General features: G+C 39.8%; 1 protein-coding gene and 1 long non-coding RNA gene across 4 annotated transcripts in view; one reads left to right on the forward strand and one right to left on the reverse strand.

Annotated features, from left to right (window-relative positions):
• Dlg1 (discs large 1) overlaps nucleotides 1-15319 on the forward strand; it is a 496300-nt gene that overhangs the window by 62821 nt on the left and 418160 nt on the right. For 2 of the 3 annotated variants that reach the window (XM_071773514.1, XM_071773517.1), the window contains one exon: nucleotides 14651-14782. In XM_071773514.1, the coding sequence (XP_071629615.1) occupies nucleotides 14651-14782 (132 nt within the window). Of the gene's footprint in view, nucleotides 1-4515; nucleotides 4922-14650; nucleotides 14783-15319 lie in introns of those variants that run through there. The other variant, XM_071773516.1, reaches the window with a different exon arrangement.
• The window catches only part of LOC139810201 (uncharacterized), a 304062-nt gene continuing 290003 nt past the window's right edge, over nucleotides 1261-15319 (reverse strand). Inside the window, exon 3 of the long non-coding RNA XR_011731255.1 lies at nucleotides 1261-1372. This is a non-coding gene — a long non-coding RNA (uncharacterized lncRNA). The remainder of the gene's footprint in view (nucleotides 1373-15319) is intronic.

Consider the following 15319-nt stretch of genomic DNA (forward strand, 5'->3'; position numbering starts at 1 on the left):
TCATCCAATTAAACTAGACAATTGATGATTTTCCATTCCAGAATTCGCGCGATAGGGTCTACCAAAATTTTTCGTGCGTCAGCAAATCATTTCTGCGTGCAAACGAATTGAAGATGGGTCATGCTTGTCTTTTAAAAGCTCCAGAGATTTACAGACGCATTTCCTTTCGCTGTATTAGCTGCCACACTGCTCGACATTCTTTCTGGTGAATCTCGGTCGGTTTATTCGTATTCGGATGAACGTATTACATGCATTTTCCTATTTCAACCACTATTCGGTTGAGCGCAACGATGAGTAATAAGGCGTAAAACGCTATTAGATTGGCTGACGAGTTCTTCCATTCCGTTCCACGCCGTTCACGTCCGTTCTTTTTCTCGAAAGATCTTCGAGAGTTGAAAAGGCCTTCGACTCGGCCGATAAGAGAAACGGGAACTCGATGCTGAAAGTCATTTTCACGTCTTTGCGTTGCGATATTTCTTCCTTATTTAAAGCGAGGCGCATTTAAATCCAAATTACGTAATTCCCTTTTATAATATCGCTCGTTTTAATGATATATATCTGCCACGGAATATTTTACACACGCATATGCGTGAGCAATTTATCGCGTCGTGATCCTTACAATGATGAATGAATTAGTAACCGAACACCATTTCAACGTAACCGTTTCCTCAATTTTCTCAAATTAGAAATGTGGCTTTTTCCTAGTAATCCTTCAATTTTGGTGCCGTATGGCGACATCGGAAACCGATATTCACAGGATTTACTTATCTGACGAAAATACAATGAAAGGGAAAAAGAGAAAAAAATGGAGAAAACAAAAAGTCGGGAGATTTCACGAGCAAAAGGCGCAGCGGGTCAACATCACCACGGTAATAGACACCGGCGGCGGGAAGAGCGGCGGTTTCGCGAAGGTGACGGTTGAGGTGATGGTAGTAGGGTGCTGGCGGTGCTGGCGCAGGGGTGGTCGGGTAGGTGGGTGACGGTAGGTCGACCGCGCGGGGACCAGGGGATAGCCTCCGGGTTAGGGGCTGACGGGTCGTGGCGGGTGGAAAAGGGGCGACTCCGGCAGTCAGCGGGTTAGAGCCGCTCCGTGCGGGTGAACGCGAGCCGCGAGCGTGTGCGCGCACCCCTCCGCGAAACTTCTTTATGCGGAGAAGCTCTCTCTCGCGTTCGTTATCGGTGGTGGCTCCGCGACTTCGTCCTCGACGACAGGGCCGCGGGGATGTACCGTGCTGGATTCGATTCGCGACTCTCGTCGACCCTACCGCCCCACGCAACAGTCATTGCCCCACAATTTCGCGCGTGAATTCTCCGTATTCGTTCCCTCCTTGTCAGGATGATCTCCGCGAAAGACGCTATTCCGCAAACGAGCCTGCAAACAAAAATTTGTGAATGAATTTTTCAAGAATCGCCGAGTGATTATGCGCAATAGCGTTGTGCGAATGCGTTGTGTGTAACTGTGTAACTGGGAGTGATTACTAACGTGATGGATGGAAGCTTTCAAAATCACGTGTCATTCAAGTGTCATCTGTGTGGAGAATTCGAGGGATTCTCTCGATTTCTCCGAGAGGATGTTTGTTATAATTCACGAGAAATATAATATGTCAACTGATAATCTCTCGAACGCTTGTGTCTATACGTTTTAATATTTTAACCTCATTTAAATAAATAATAGGGAAAAGAACACGTGATAATTTCTGCGTATTAAACATATACCAAGTTTCAAGTATTATCAGTTTTAAAAGCGTGGCAAATATGTCGTGCCAGAAAAATTAGCACGTGATATGTGTTATTTCTGTAATGACATTAATTATACAATTACATATAACATTACGTTATCAATCGTGATACATGCTTGCGTGCGAAAACTGCAGAAAAAAATATTTGTTTATTGATGGAAAGGGGAGGAGCGCATATATAGTTCGACGATTCAAATACGTAATAAAATTACGAATTAATTCTTTCTTTTGCATATGATACTCCGGAAAATGCCAGAAAATCTGCTAAATCTATATGATGAACATGCGAATAGACTCTTCACCGACTTCGCGCTTGCAACGCCGAATTTTTGTTTTTGACTATAGTTTCAGTTATCCTTCGATTTTACTTGATTTTACTTGCCGTTTTTGTATGTAATGTCTGGCAGTCAGTAAATATCGATAATTTTGCTTGCGACTTCGTTACGTTATGTCGTTCGATGCGTATAACTTTGCATACGCACGCGCGAAACGTGACATCGTTTCGCAGATCAAAATTACAATTTCAACAACGAAGGCTTTGTAAGTCGTTCCTTCATCGGTAGTAGTATTTTTTTCCCCTTTTACAGTTTTTCTTTGCATGGTACATCTGCGTTTTTCATTACGATAAATAGCAATTCCCCCGGCTACTCGAGATTCTTCTTAACTCGTAAGTACACGAACAAGATAACGGAGAGCCCTCGTAGCGTCGAGTTTCCTTCCTCGCGAAAACTGTAAGAAAAGCTCGCGTACTATTGAATTTTTTTCTCTTTTATAATAATACATTTTAGTGATGCAAAGTTTTAACGGGCACGTATTATTTTATACGATCATTAACGATAATACCTTATGAATATTTATTTTATTCGTGCTCTGAGAAGAACGGCAATTTAGATATATTATCGACTTTTTATTTAAGAAACAATGCAGCAATATTCGATTATACCCATGATTGTGCATGTAATTATCGGCTAATTAACATTTTCAACAATGAGCTCAATTTCTCTCTGAAACGACACGTTTTACGAGGAAATGTGTACGAAGCGTGGTTTTCATTGCTTCAAAATTCTGGGTGAACTCATCTGGTAATTGATTGCGAGGTGATACTTATAACAAGCCGTAGAAAGGCACATTCAGCGTAATCGTCATTCTCGAACTGTTGTAGACCGGCGGAGATGCACACAAATTCCGGTTGGTCCCTCGGTTAGTGTAACGGCCGATAATTTCATTCGCAAGCTCATTATGGAAATTGGAACTGTTTCCATAGAAATTACATAATTAGAACGTGTCGACGATCGTGTCCTGGCGATGTTAAACGCAGCCGAAATTGCGAACTGAACGATCGAACAACGTAGACATAATGCGCCGATAGTACGTGATAAAAATATCGTTCACATTGTTGTGAAACGCATTGACAGTCTATCGTAAATAAAAATACAATCCCGCCATCGTAATTACTCGTTATGCAAAATGTTACATAGCGCCGAGAAACATTAATCGCTTCTGCCGCCGTCCCTTAAATGTCCGCAAGAATAATGCCAATCTCACGTGACTCGTTAACCGAGAACGTTTAACGTTATTGCGTCGTGAAGAGGGATAGGACACGATCAATTTTGCGAGGAATATATATTGGGTATATCCTACGGGAATCGCAAGTCTAATCGCTTGAGATGACAAACACACTCCGGTAAATAATCGATGAGAGAGTTAAATAAAACACAGGACAGTGTTATCTAAAGTTCAAGTATTGATTTTTGTTTATGTCGATACAACATAACGTAAAGTTAACAATAATTTTGTTATCGACATAATACAGCATGAAATTGATTCAGTGAAATGTTTCCTGGGCTTGTTTCGAGGTACGTCAAGTTTCGCGGTAACTATATATCGGATTGGTAATGCCCCTTAAACGCAAATGCAAACGCAATGTTGGCGAGTTGCAGAAAGAAAGAGTTGCCACCGCGTGCTATACGGCATGGCAGAGAGATTAACCTGTTGACAGGTGCGTAGCTCCGAAAATTGATTGCGTGCGTCGGATGCAGACGCCCGCGACCGCGCGCATCACGTGTGACGCTCGACGTGTGTGCACTTGACTGCAAGCATTTCCGGCTCGCTGTTGCATAATCGGTCTTTTACCGTCGCCGACAAACAGTTACTTTCGCTCTACGCGATCGTTTGACACGCATCTGGTTGAACACAAACGGCAAACAATTCGAGACATTTTTGCATTTCAATTTTATCTCATTTTTCTTTATTTATTTTTAATTGAATTTATTTCTAATTTGGGCAAGTAAAGTCCGGCAAATCATGAAAATTTGCGTAATCGCTACTATTGATGTATGGGGGATACTCTTGGCAGATAATTTAGATGAAATCGTTTTCGCCAAATGTTATTCAGCGTTATTCTGCATGAATTCGAAACTTTGAGCAGACTTAACATCCCGTGCGAATTTCACCGAATTTTTTCAACGGCAGATTTTACGTCTGTTGCGTATCACGATATTGCGTTATATGTGTACCGTCGTTGTTTCCTTGAAAATGAAATAATTCGCTTGGTCCATCGCGCAATTGGGAACTGATTTATCATCTTATATTGAAATAATCAGAATAAAATAAAATTATAAAACAACGTTCTTTATGTAAAACTGACAGTATTTTTAAGCATTTAAAATCCAAATGTTACGTTAAATTCTACACAACGGTGATAATCTGAGATGTACATTTACGGAAAGGTAACTCAAACGTTTTATAAAGTGTCAAAGTTTATGAACATCAAGAGACCACATCGAATTAACGATATTTCAAAGACCATTTACTAAGATTTCTCGTTGGAAAAAATCGATCGTTGACCCGATCAGCGAAAAACTCGTAAAAGTTTCACGAGTACGTGCCGCGTGCTTATTCTTTCTACGTATTGCTGATTTTTTTGCCATTGAAGACGTTGAAAACTTTTCCCGATCGACCGGAAGTCGTCGCGAGAAATGTGCTCCGCCTGCTCAAAGTGACAAGTGAAATCTTTCACCATCTGGCACCAGTTGGGCCGATGGAGATCCGGGAATACAGTATTGCCACACAATTGCACCGCCGGAGGATCAACTGTTAATTAGCAGACATGTATACCCACGTACACGGGGATAACGGCATGTGCTGTTATCTTCCTACTGTTCTCTACCTCGAACGATATCGTAAGTACCTTTGCTAATCGAGTCGACGAGCGGGTGAAACGTTGCGACGCAATACAAAGGGACTTTATTGTTAGGCAGGCATTAGAAATTACCACTACAATAATTTTCCTTTGCGCCGGCTCCTTCGAGTAAATTTCAAAGAGATAAGCCAAGTGTCGATTAGGTATATCGTGGTTCTTGATATGTAAGAGTTTACACTCGCGTTGTAACAGTCGCGGCAGAGAGACGCTTAAACAGTTGGTTTCAGTCGGGCGAAGTTTCGAATTTTCATGGAAGGCCACTGTAATTATTTCTACAGCTTCAAATGTCGGCCTTTTCCGTCTGTCGCTGGTACGAAGCTTGCGGACGACGAAAGTGGGATAATTAATTCGGGAAGTCAACTCGGTGCTCGCGAGGAGTTTCCTACGGGAAGTTACGTTTAAGCGAAACATACATTTCCGCGTGTATTTCCGGGGTATCAGCGGGATTAGCGTAACGTTAAGGGCGATCATCGCGCGCAGCGGACGGAAGGAAGCGAGCGTAACGCAAGGCCGAACTTAGATAGGAAAAAAAGGGAGGGAGAGATAACGAAAGATTTTGCATAATAAAGCGGTTAAACGCGGCGCTGGGCTGCGCCTGGTTGAGGGTTGTACACGTAAATGCCGTGGAGTGCTTGTCGAATAAACAAAGGGTAAAGCACATCCGCTGCATCTCCCGGTGAAACTCGCTTTTTGTCGGCTGCCTTTCGAAGAAAGGCTTTATCGATCGGCGCGTTACCAACGCGACATGCCATTAACGTTATTATCAAATCGCGTTGGTCTGGCCGCTTCTGAACTCATAGCTTCAACCGATGTTTACGTCAATTTAGCAGGAAGATATTCTTGGTATATTTATTACTTGTCTACTTCGTTTCGATGTACCTTGCATATGTCAACACACGAGTGACGGAAAGCGCGGTTATCGGAGGATATTGCCACGTTATCATGCTGCGAGCAAATCAAACAGATAATAATTTCAGGTCCTGATTTACCTGCTTATTTATCTACTTTCTATTTGCTCGGAACAATATTGACAGCGTTTTTTTCCGGCAATTGGTTGTTGCAATTTCAAGAAAATTTCACTATGCGCGAAAAACGCACTGTCAATTTTATTTTTTCTCGCCTCTGCTGTCCAACCGACTCAACGTAGAGCCAGCTTTTTTGGAAAAAAGAAAAAAAAAAAAAAAAATTCGGAACCAATAAAAAAGGAACGAGAGATTACACGTTTCTAACTGGCGTATCGCTGTGATTTATCCGCGGCCTGTGATTTGTCGAATCGGCAACGACGAATCGGGTAACAACAATTAAAGTAGCGAGATTTAATATTCCGTCGTGCCGCTGCTGCGCGACGATTTACGCGCGGGCGACGACGTCGAAGAGCAGAACGGGAAATTGATACTGTAGCGCCGTGGCGTCAGTGACACTCGCGAAAGGATTGCCTGGTGATTTTTTACCTTCTCGCGACTCCGAACCATGAATAACCCGGCAGAATTGTGTGCGCACGAATTTTCCAGGATTTGTTCCGCTCACACGAGCAGCCCTCTCATTTTCTAGACATTTCCTTTTATTCTTTTATACACGAGCCCGATGTCAAACCGTGCTATCTTTGTGTCGAAGTAATGCGAAGTAATATCTTGCGCGTCCAAGTTAATAGAGGGAATAGAGGGAAGTTAATAGAGGGAAGCGATGGCACGTTTGAATTGGATGTATATGGATAAGCCGAAAAAGATTCCTCAGGGCGGAAAAATTCGCGAGCGAGAGAGTGGAGGCAAATGACCATCGAGATTATCGCGGTTTTACGCTACGGTTGGTTCGGACGACCGTTGGCTGGCTGGCTAGCTGGCTGGCTAGCTGGCTGGCTAGCTGGCTGGCTGGGCGGTGGTCCATTTTAACCGTCGTGCGCAGAACGCGGATTAAATCGGCGCTGTTTGTTGTACTGTCGGCTTTTGAACCCCGCTCGCTCACGATTTTCTACTTTATTGTCCATCGCTTACATCGCCGCTTGACACGTGGCCGTGATTAATCCTACAACTGACGGACGTTCTTCCGCAAGTTGCCTCGACTCCATCGGATCTGGGGTTATATAGATTGCTACGTGAATTAATATAGCAGTTCTGCGTATCACGGTTATTAATTTCATTTAAAGCAGCTTATATTTATCAGCTTTAATTTGCGTTTAGCGCTTTAACTTGAAGGAGTCTAGTCGAAAATATGTGAACTCAATGCACGAGCTGTCATTTTGGACCGTAAAATATATTAAGAAACATATCGAATATCGATAACATTAATTTCTCATAAACGAACAATTTTAGTTTTGGAATGAGACACCCGTTTCTCGACTTTGCGGTATCTGCTAATTGCTGATAAATAATAGAAAATATATGATAGCAATAACCATTAGAGAAAAAAGAAGAGAAAGAAAGGAGCGTTTAATATAGTATGGGATCGGAGAGAATAAGAGTAGCGAGCATGGTCTCAGAAAGAGAGAAACAGAAAGGTTGAGGGAGAACGAAAGACAGTTGTTTCTCCAGAACGCGGAAGGAGTTTCACATTTTCTCATAGTCGAGGCGCAAGGAAAAAGGATTCGCGACGTCGAGTCAACTTTTCCAGCTGCTTCCACTCCGCCCACTTTATCCCTTCTCTCTTTCTCTCTCTGCTCGTTGGTGACCGATTTACTCTCCGCGTTGGCTTCCTCTCTCTCGAGAAAAGTATCTTTGCATCTGCCAGCAAATCTGCCTTATAGGAAGTCGTTCTGTTCTCTTCTCTCGGTTGACAATAGCGCGATTAAGAATAAGATAAAATAGTTGGAAGTGGGCGCACATTCTGAGAGAAAAAAAAGAGAACTAAATGATTTAATTATTCGCAACAAGCTTTCCTATTCTTAATCCATACGAGATATCATTAACGTTAATTTTTGAGCAGATAACTATAACTGCACAAGTGAATTGTTCAGTACTAGATTGTACTAAAAACACACTGGCTGCAAGTATAGTGACAAATAAGTGGATCGTTAAGTAGTAATTGATTTACAATTACTTTCTGTTCCTTAATTTCCTCACTAGCGCGAAGTGCAATTCGAGCGGTCATAGAAAACCGTTGCATTTTTCCCTCGTCAACTGCACATTATGCTGTATCGTCCAACCAGTTTATTCTTCACGTTCCGCTTCGCTTTCTCGTCGAGTGCCTTTGCATCTGCCAGCTCCCATCCACTGTCTGCTACATATGTACGATACGATCCTCTCTCTTCGCACAACCATTCTTCCAGTGCCACCGACAAGACGGAAAGAATAAGTTGTTTATTTTCTGTTTATTTGCCCTGCATGTATAGTCTCGATGATCTAAGCGCGACCTTTGCGAGTCGATTATTCGATGACATTTTTAATTAAGGAGAATGTCGAATAGTGGTCCGAGAGAATACGCGCGTGCCTTTGTCTTTTTTTTTTAATTTCAATATAACGCGAAGTGTATTACCTTTTGCCATTTGGATTTTATCTTGATCAAAGTGATATACACTCTGCTCTTTCTTCATATATGTCGAACACTTTCCGATTTCAATAAAAGTGTCTCTGATGTTCCCGAATCGTTGTATTATCTCGCTGCATATGCAACTGTAGCAAAGCTTCTTTTAAGACACGCTTGTCAACGCATATACAGGGAAGTGCAGAGAAAATGCGATTACATGTATGCGACGGTGCGGAGCATAAAGCTATATAGGAAACGTCAACTTTTTTCGACAGTCTCACGAATATTAAAAGTGCAAACTTTAAATCACGAATATAAAAGAAATAAAAATTATCTACAAGAAATATTGTGACATTATTTCTCATATTACGTAAGCTATTGTTATATTTTCTGCAATGTTCTTACCACGCATTATTTTCATCTTTTTTTTTTTTCTTGCAAGGATTTTATGTTCTTTATTTCATTTGTGAATTCCGCGATTGTTGGATGTTGTTACTGATGATTTTCTCTCGAGTGTCCGCGTGATTCATGTGATGGAACGTTACATGCTGTATAATGATTCGTTTTATATCCATTCCGTTTCCTAATTGTTGCAAGTGTACCTTCTGCCCCTCGAAGATAAATCGAATCACTATTCTGTGTTTCGCGCGAGGTGAATCGTGAATCCGTGCAATTATTCAACTACTTTGAATACGTCGAGTTACGCGCCGACTATCTGGTCCGTCCCTTAATATTACACGGACGCGCATTGTTCCACATCGCCGCTGGTAATTAGAGATAACTAGACTAAATGGTAATTCGGTGCTTCTGATATGCCCTCCCTCTTGCCGGCATGCGGCCTGTCGATTGTAAAATAGCGGATCTCGCGGTTTGCATGCCGGCCGCATACTCGACTCATGTTTTCTAGTAATAGCAGAAGGAAGGATCGCAGATCTAACCGAATCGTACGCAACAAACCGAGAATTTACATAAACATTAAATGTCCTTTTAATTTAATGTAATTAAATGAATTTTATATTAAATATTGTTAAAATAAAGCTCAAATTGAACATTATTTATTCGCACACTGCCATTAGAATTGAGTACTATTTTTTGCATTGATCTAGTAAATTATTTTATCGAAATTTTAATAAAATCTTTTGTATCTCTAACATTTCGCATGATTTCATATCAGCGGATAAATTCACACCTCTAAAACTAAGCAAATTTTTTGGAATAAAACCTTCGATAAAGGTTAACGATATGGATTAATTTGCGTTTCGTTAATGAAACATCGACCTTTTTCGTTTTTTTTTTTTTCATTGAGTTCAGAGATAACGTATGTGCGTATCCCTGCAAACATGGCACGCACAAAGCGGCGAAGGGGAGAAAGGGTAGAGAATCCAATTACTCGGAATTTACATAATTCTGCAGGTACAAGCCGATATCCTTGCGGGCCGCAAATTCGGAAAATTCGTATTCCGTGGCCTGCTTGTTTACCCTACGCGCACTAGATATCACGCCGAGTATGGCATCACGAATTAAATGTTTTCGCGCAAAATCGGTTAGTACATGATTGTTGATCAGTCGAATTAGATTCGCGAGAATTTAACCTCTTACCATGAAATTATTTTATAACCAAAAATAAGTGCGTACGGATTTTGTAGACCTGCGTTTACTTCGGCTCCCTTGCTGCGTGTCCTACATCGTTCAAGTGTTATTTTTATACAGTGAGCTTTAATTTGGTCCGGTAACTTGTAAACAATCCAGTCTGCTATATTTTTTTGTCTCACAATTTTGTGCGTCCCTTCAGGAATGTACTACTAACAAAGCTTTTGTCCCTTTTCTGACATTCTGCGTGTACATACGAGGTAATATACTACACGGGCATGTTTCATGGCTCATTTTTCACCAGTTTTGCCGTGACAATCGTTCCATTTGTCTTTATATATGGTTTTATAAATGTGAGTGATAGATGACCGTCTTTCCCCATTTACATATACTTGATTGACACGGCGAATGTTTTGTACATTTTAACATTTATTGCTGAACGCAAGTAGTACAATAACTCTTCTGATGCAAAAGAAATTTATTACAAAGTTCAATTGTTTTTTTAAAGATACAGAATTTTTGCATGTTACGACACTCAAATTTTGTGTTTTGTAAAAAACAACTGTTCTTTTTACAAGCATTTTATTTCTTACGCTGTTCAGAAAAAAATCGTATATTATGGCCAGTTAGGATCCGCGTTTACGTGAACGTGACGTTATCATGTAAATTATAAGCGCGATCGAAATTGTTTGTGGGATCTCAACGGGTTCTACACGTGTGCATCAGGTGCATTGTATGTAGCCGAGATTTCTAGCCCACGCTCTTGCTTGACAGTTTGTCGATAGTTCGTTTTTCCTGCCAGAATGATGAATTCTGAATTTACTGCCATATAAAATTGCGTTGAAGAGTTTGTTGACGTTCATATGTAAATGCATCGACCTACATACATATGTGCGTATCAGTTCTATAAAAAAATTCTGCGCTCATTGGGACCCGTACTTAAGTTGCAAGATAACGTGTAAATTCGATGTTTCCTCGTAATATTTGCCTTTACGTAACTGTTACGAACGAAATAATTGTTGCGATTTCGTCGACTTGTCCTGCATCGTTACGAAACGGAGAGGAGACTGCTCGTAATTCACTTCAATAATTACCGCGCTTTAATTAGACGAACGCAGAGAGGGACTTCCTTTAATTATTGCGTGCGAGCTATGTCAGCGGCCCACGTAATGAAAGACGAAAATAATAGTATGTCGCTCTTCTGACACCCATTGCCTTAGATCAAACTTTGAACAGAAACGTAAACTAGATTAAACATGGCTTATAATTATCGGCGTCTACATAAAATTCATGTACACAGTCAATTATAGTCTCATTTAGGTCATAAACATTAAAAAGTTTCAGATATATCGTTTCAGAACGAGAGATACATGTCATTTATTTTGTCATTTATATACGATGTCTCGTATCATTCAGTCTTTAAGATTACTGATGTGTGTTTAATGATTCTGTTCGTTATTTTCTCGCAAGAAAAGTTTACAGAATAATATTTAGTGTCCAATGTACAAGTATAATAATTACAGTTATTAATACGTCTTCCATGTCATGCTCGTTTTCCGAAAAGTGCGACGTGACGAGATCAACTCGACGAACGTTGAGAGAAACGTATCTCTTGATACAAGTCCCGGAACCGTGGGGACCATAAGGAGCTTGGCGAACATGGCCCCTCACGACCGTGACGAGCTCGTTCGTTCGCCTCGTGTTCGTGAAAATCGAGCGCGCAGCGTCGCGTCTCGTAAAGGAGATACGGCGTTATAATTCACGAAGCGCGACGTGCAGCCGGATGAACCATAAAGTTCGGATAAACGGCCATACTTGGCATAGTTTCAGTGTCCCTTGAAGGTGGATGACGTGCTCATTGCCATGTTATTAGCGGCACTGAGAAATTTCCCTTCCTTTCGTTCTTCTGTCCCTCCCGCGCTTCATCCAATCTTCATTTCTGCACTCTCGCACGCGGAAGCATGCACAGATGAGACCGGACGTCTGTCTCGAACTTTCATCTCTCTCTCATTGGAACGGTGAATTTTTCGCAGCAGCATTACATCAATGACACTTTTTCGTAATATCACTGATTGAACACGAGTCGCATCGCCTTTTGCTTTCTCTCCATTTTGCGCGCGGATCATAACATCAGATGATTTTATTAAATGGCACATTTTTGGCGCGCTTTTCTCATTTGCTCGTGGATGTGAATATTGAAATTTGTGGAAAAACAGTTTTTATTAAAGTAAAAAAGCACGAATCGATATCCTGTTGCACGGATTTTTTGCATGTGATATGCTTTAAGAATTATGCGGAAAAATGCTTGGCTATATTTCAGGTGTTTTACTGATGCGAATCTTTACAAATGTATAAAGCAAGAAAGAGTTTCTATGAATGAAACAATCGTTGCGATTGAATAAGCAATATAACACGTGTGATAGTGAAATTTGATGTTTCTTTTTATATTATATTGTTATATTTTATATCGTAAAAAATTGCATTTTGTTATAAAACAATTTTGGTGAATTAATAAATTTGATGTTGAAGTTGTATATTTTTCCGGGGAAAATTTTACGTGAGTTTTACGAGTCTTAATAAGATAATCGCACGAAGTAAAACAACTCGATATTGTACTTATGCATTATCCCATAAGGCCAGCTTCTCTCTCTCTCTCTCTCTCTCTCTCTCTCTCTCTCTCTCCCTCCCTCCTTCCCCTCATTCTCTTTCATCGCTTTTATGAAAGAGATATTTCTAATATCTGTTGACAGAGTTTGATATGCTCATAGTGAATCATAAAATGGGAACAAAGTAGAAAATCGTGAGAAAGTAAAGACGTATTATCATACATCTGTTTGCGATCTTTCTTGTTTGACGGAATATCTGTTTCGGGAGCGAAAAAGGGTTTGAATCGTCCGATAGATATAAAATTCATCCTGTGGGAATCCCGATGGTTCTTACGAATGATAACGCGAATCAACAAGTGTGCAGGCGATCACTATGATAGTGCTAATTGTACAAACGATGAGATTATTACTATTTTTACTATCTGCGGTTCGCAATTGTTCTCCATAAATTTATTCCAGATGATTTCTTGTTATCACAATTCCGCTTTTTACAATTTCTCTCATGATCTTAATTAATTTCTTTTTTTATCTATTTTTTTAATTAATTCTTTTTACTTTTGGTTAATTGAATACACTACAGATAATTCCGACATTGCAAAGTTTACATTTAATGAATAAAAGTCGAATATTTCTCCAATATCCGCGTGAAAAATATAGGTCTTATTTTTTTTAACGTTAAGAAAATAAAGTTTATAATTAATGCATATCACGGTTGCTTTATGGTAACTTGTTCAATTTGTTTTTTTTAAGAGTTTTTTTGCGAGTTTATTTTTGGTTACAATAATTATTGACTTAATAATTTATTGAATTATTCATATTATCTTCAGTCCCGTCGGCATCTATGCAAATATATCAACGACATAGTCGTACGTGCGCAATGAGAACACTTTCCACATTCGCAGAGAGGAAAGGGTGGAGATCGGTAGCGCAAAGAAGCTGTTGCATTGGTGGCGTTGCCATGAAACTGATGCAATTGCCGTTATTTGTTCTTGACTTGCACTCACCATTGCACGAGATTCTCGAGTCGTTTCACCCTCCAAATGGCTTCGTACTCTCTCACATCGGCGAAGGGGTAAAGGGGGCGGTGTTTATGATGGCTAGTAGGAAAAGGAAAATGGCGAAAATAAGTTGAATACGATCTTCGTGCGTGGGAAAGATATATATGGCGCGTATAGCTGAGAAATTTTCGCTTACTAGATGCAATATCGGTGCCACCGTTTTCCAATATCGTTATACACGTCAAAAATAAGTAATATCGAGTTAAAGAATTTTTATTTAGAAGATTGGACATTATACATTAAATGCACGCCACGTTTAATTTAAAAAATTATGTAATATACCTACTCTTAGCGAAGCACTGACATCATTATACTTTATATTTTTTAACTATTTTGAAATACTTAGATAATGCTTTGTATGTAAATGTTATATAAACGAGACTTATTATTTATTTATTCATCCAAAGCGATTTGAATCATTAATGCGATTTTATTACGTGTTATTTTAATTCTTTTTGCTCACGCAAAATAAATACTTTTATTTTCTCTCACTCTTTCATACGTTATTTAATCTTATTTTCAATTTCTCGGATCATCGCTCGCGGGTCGCAAGCCTTCGAATTTCATATCGAAATTTCTGGTTACAATAATTTAAAAGCACGGAGTTAGACGCGTGGAAAGTGTAATATCGATAATACACACTCTACTAATTAATGCGCACTGACAGATGTTTAATTAATGAAACGTGTGAAAACGAGGGCTTTGGAGGGAGGTACAGATTGCATCAAATTACATTCAATTACATCGGATTTGTAATACTTCGCAAATATGGTTAATCAATTAGCGATACAAATAGCAGGGTAGCGATAATGAAGGAAATAGCTAATGACGAAGCGGCGGCGAAATGCTCGATAAACAATGAAATGAAGATACGCGGTTCAGTTGATGAAATTTGATGAATGGCGACGAAACCATATTTGTATGTCTATTCTTAACAGAAACTAGTTTATCGATTCTCTCTAATCTATTATACATTTATCTTTTCTTTATGTTTAGAAGCTCACCGAGCTCTGGAGCTCCTCGAGGATTACCATGCCAAGCTGACGAGACCGCAAGACAAGCAGCTGCGATTAGCCATCGAGCGCGTTATACGGATCTTCAAGAGCAGACTCTTCCAAGCGCTGCTAGGTAAGTCATTTTGTTTGCTGCACTTAAATTTTCTTGCGCTCGAAATAATAAGCATCGTGACGCATCTTTATAGTTATATCGGTCGAAGATCGATTCTCGAACAGCCGTTATCAATCGATTAGATCAAACAGCAATTATCAAAGTACACGTTAGTGATTAAATAAGCATGCGAATCGAGATAGTCGAAAATTTCCTGTTATCTTATGATGATCGAAGATGAAAGTCGAGTGGTGCGGATCATATGCATCACATTATCAGAATTTTACAAGGAGATTTGTAATCTGAATCGTTTTTGAATTATTACGATCGTTACGGCGATGATAACGCCGATTGTTTTTCATCGTTTATCAGTTGATTTATGGCATTTGCTAATTATTCCCCGATTTCCCTTTTAACATAAATTGCAGACTAAAATCGTTTTAACATAGCTAATATTTTTTATTAATTTTATTCAGATACATATATGTATCTGAAAGGAAAATATGTATATATGTTGTGTTACTCTGTCTTGTCGATAAGATTTCAGTTACGTTTGTT

Source organism: Temnothorax longispinosus, chromosome 3 (assembly GCF_030848805.1).
Source record: "Temnothorax longispinosus isolate EJ_2023e chromosome 3, Tlon_JGU_v1, whole genome shotgun sequence".
NCBI classification, from domain to species: domain Eukaryota; kingdom Metazoa; phylum Arthropoda; class Insecta; order Hymenoptera; family Formicidae; genus Temnothorax; species Temnothorax longispinosus.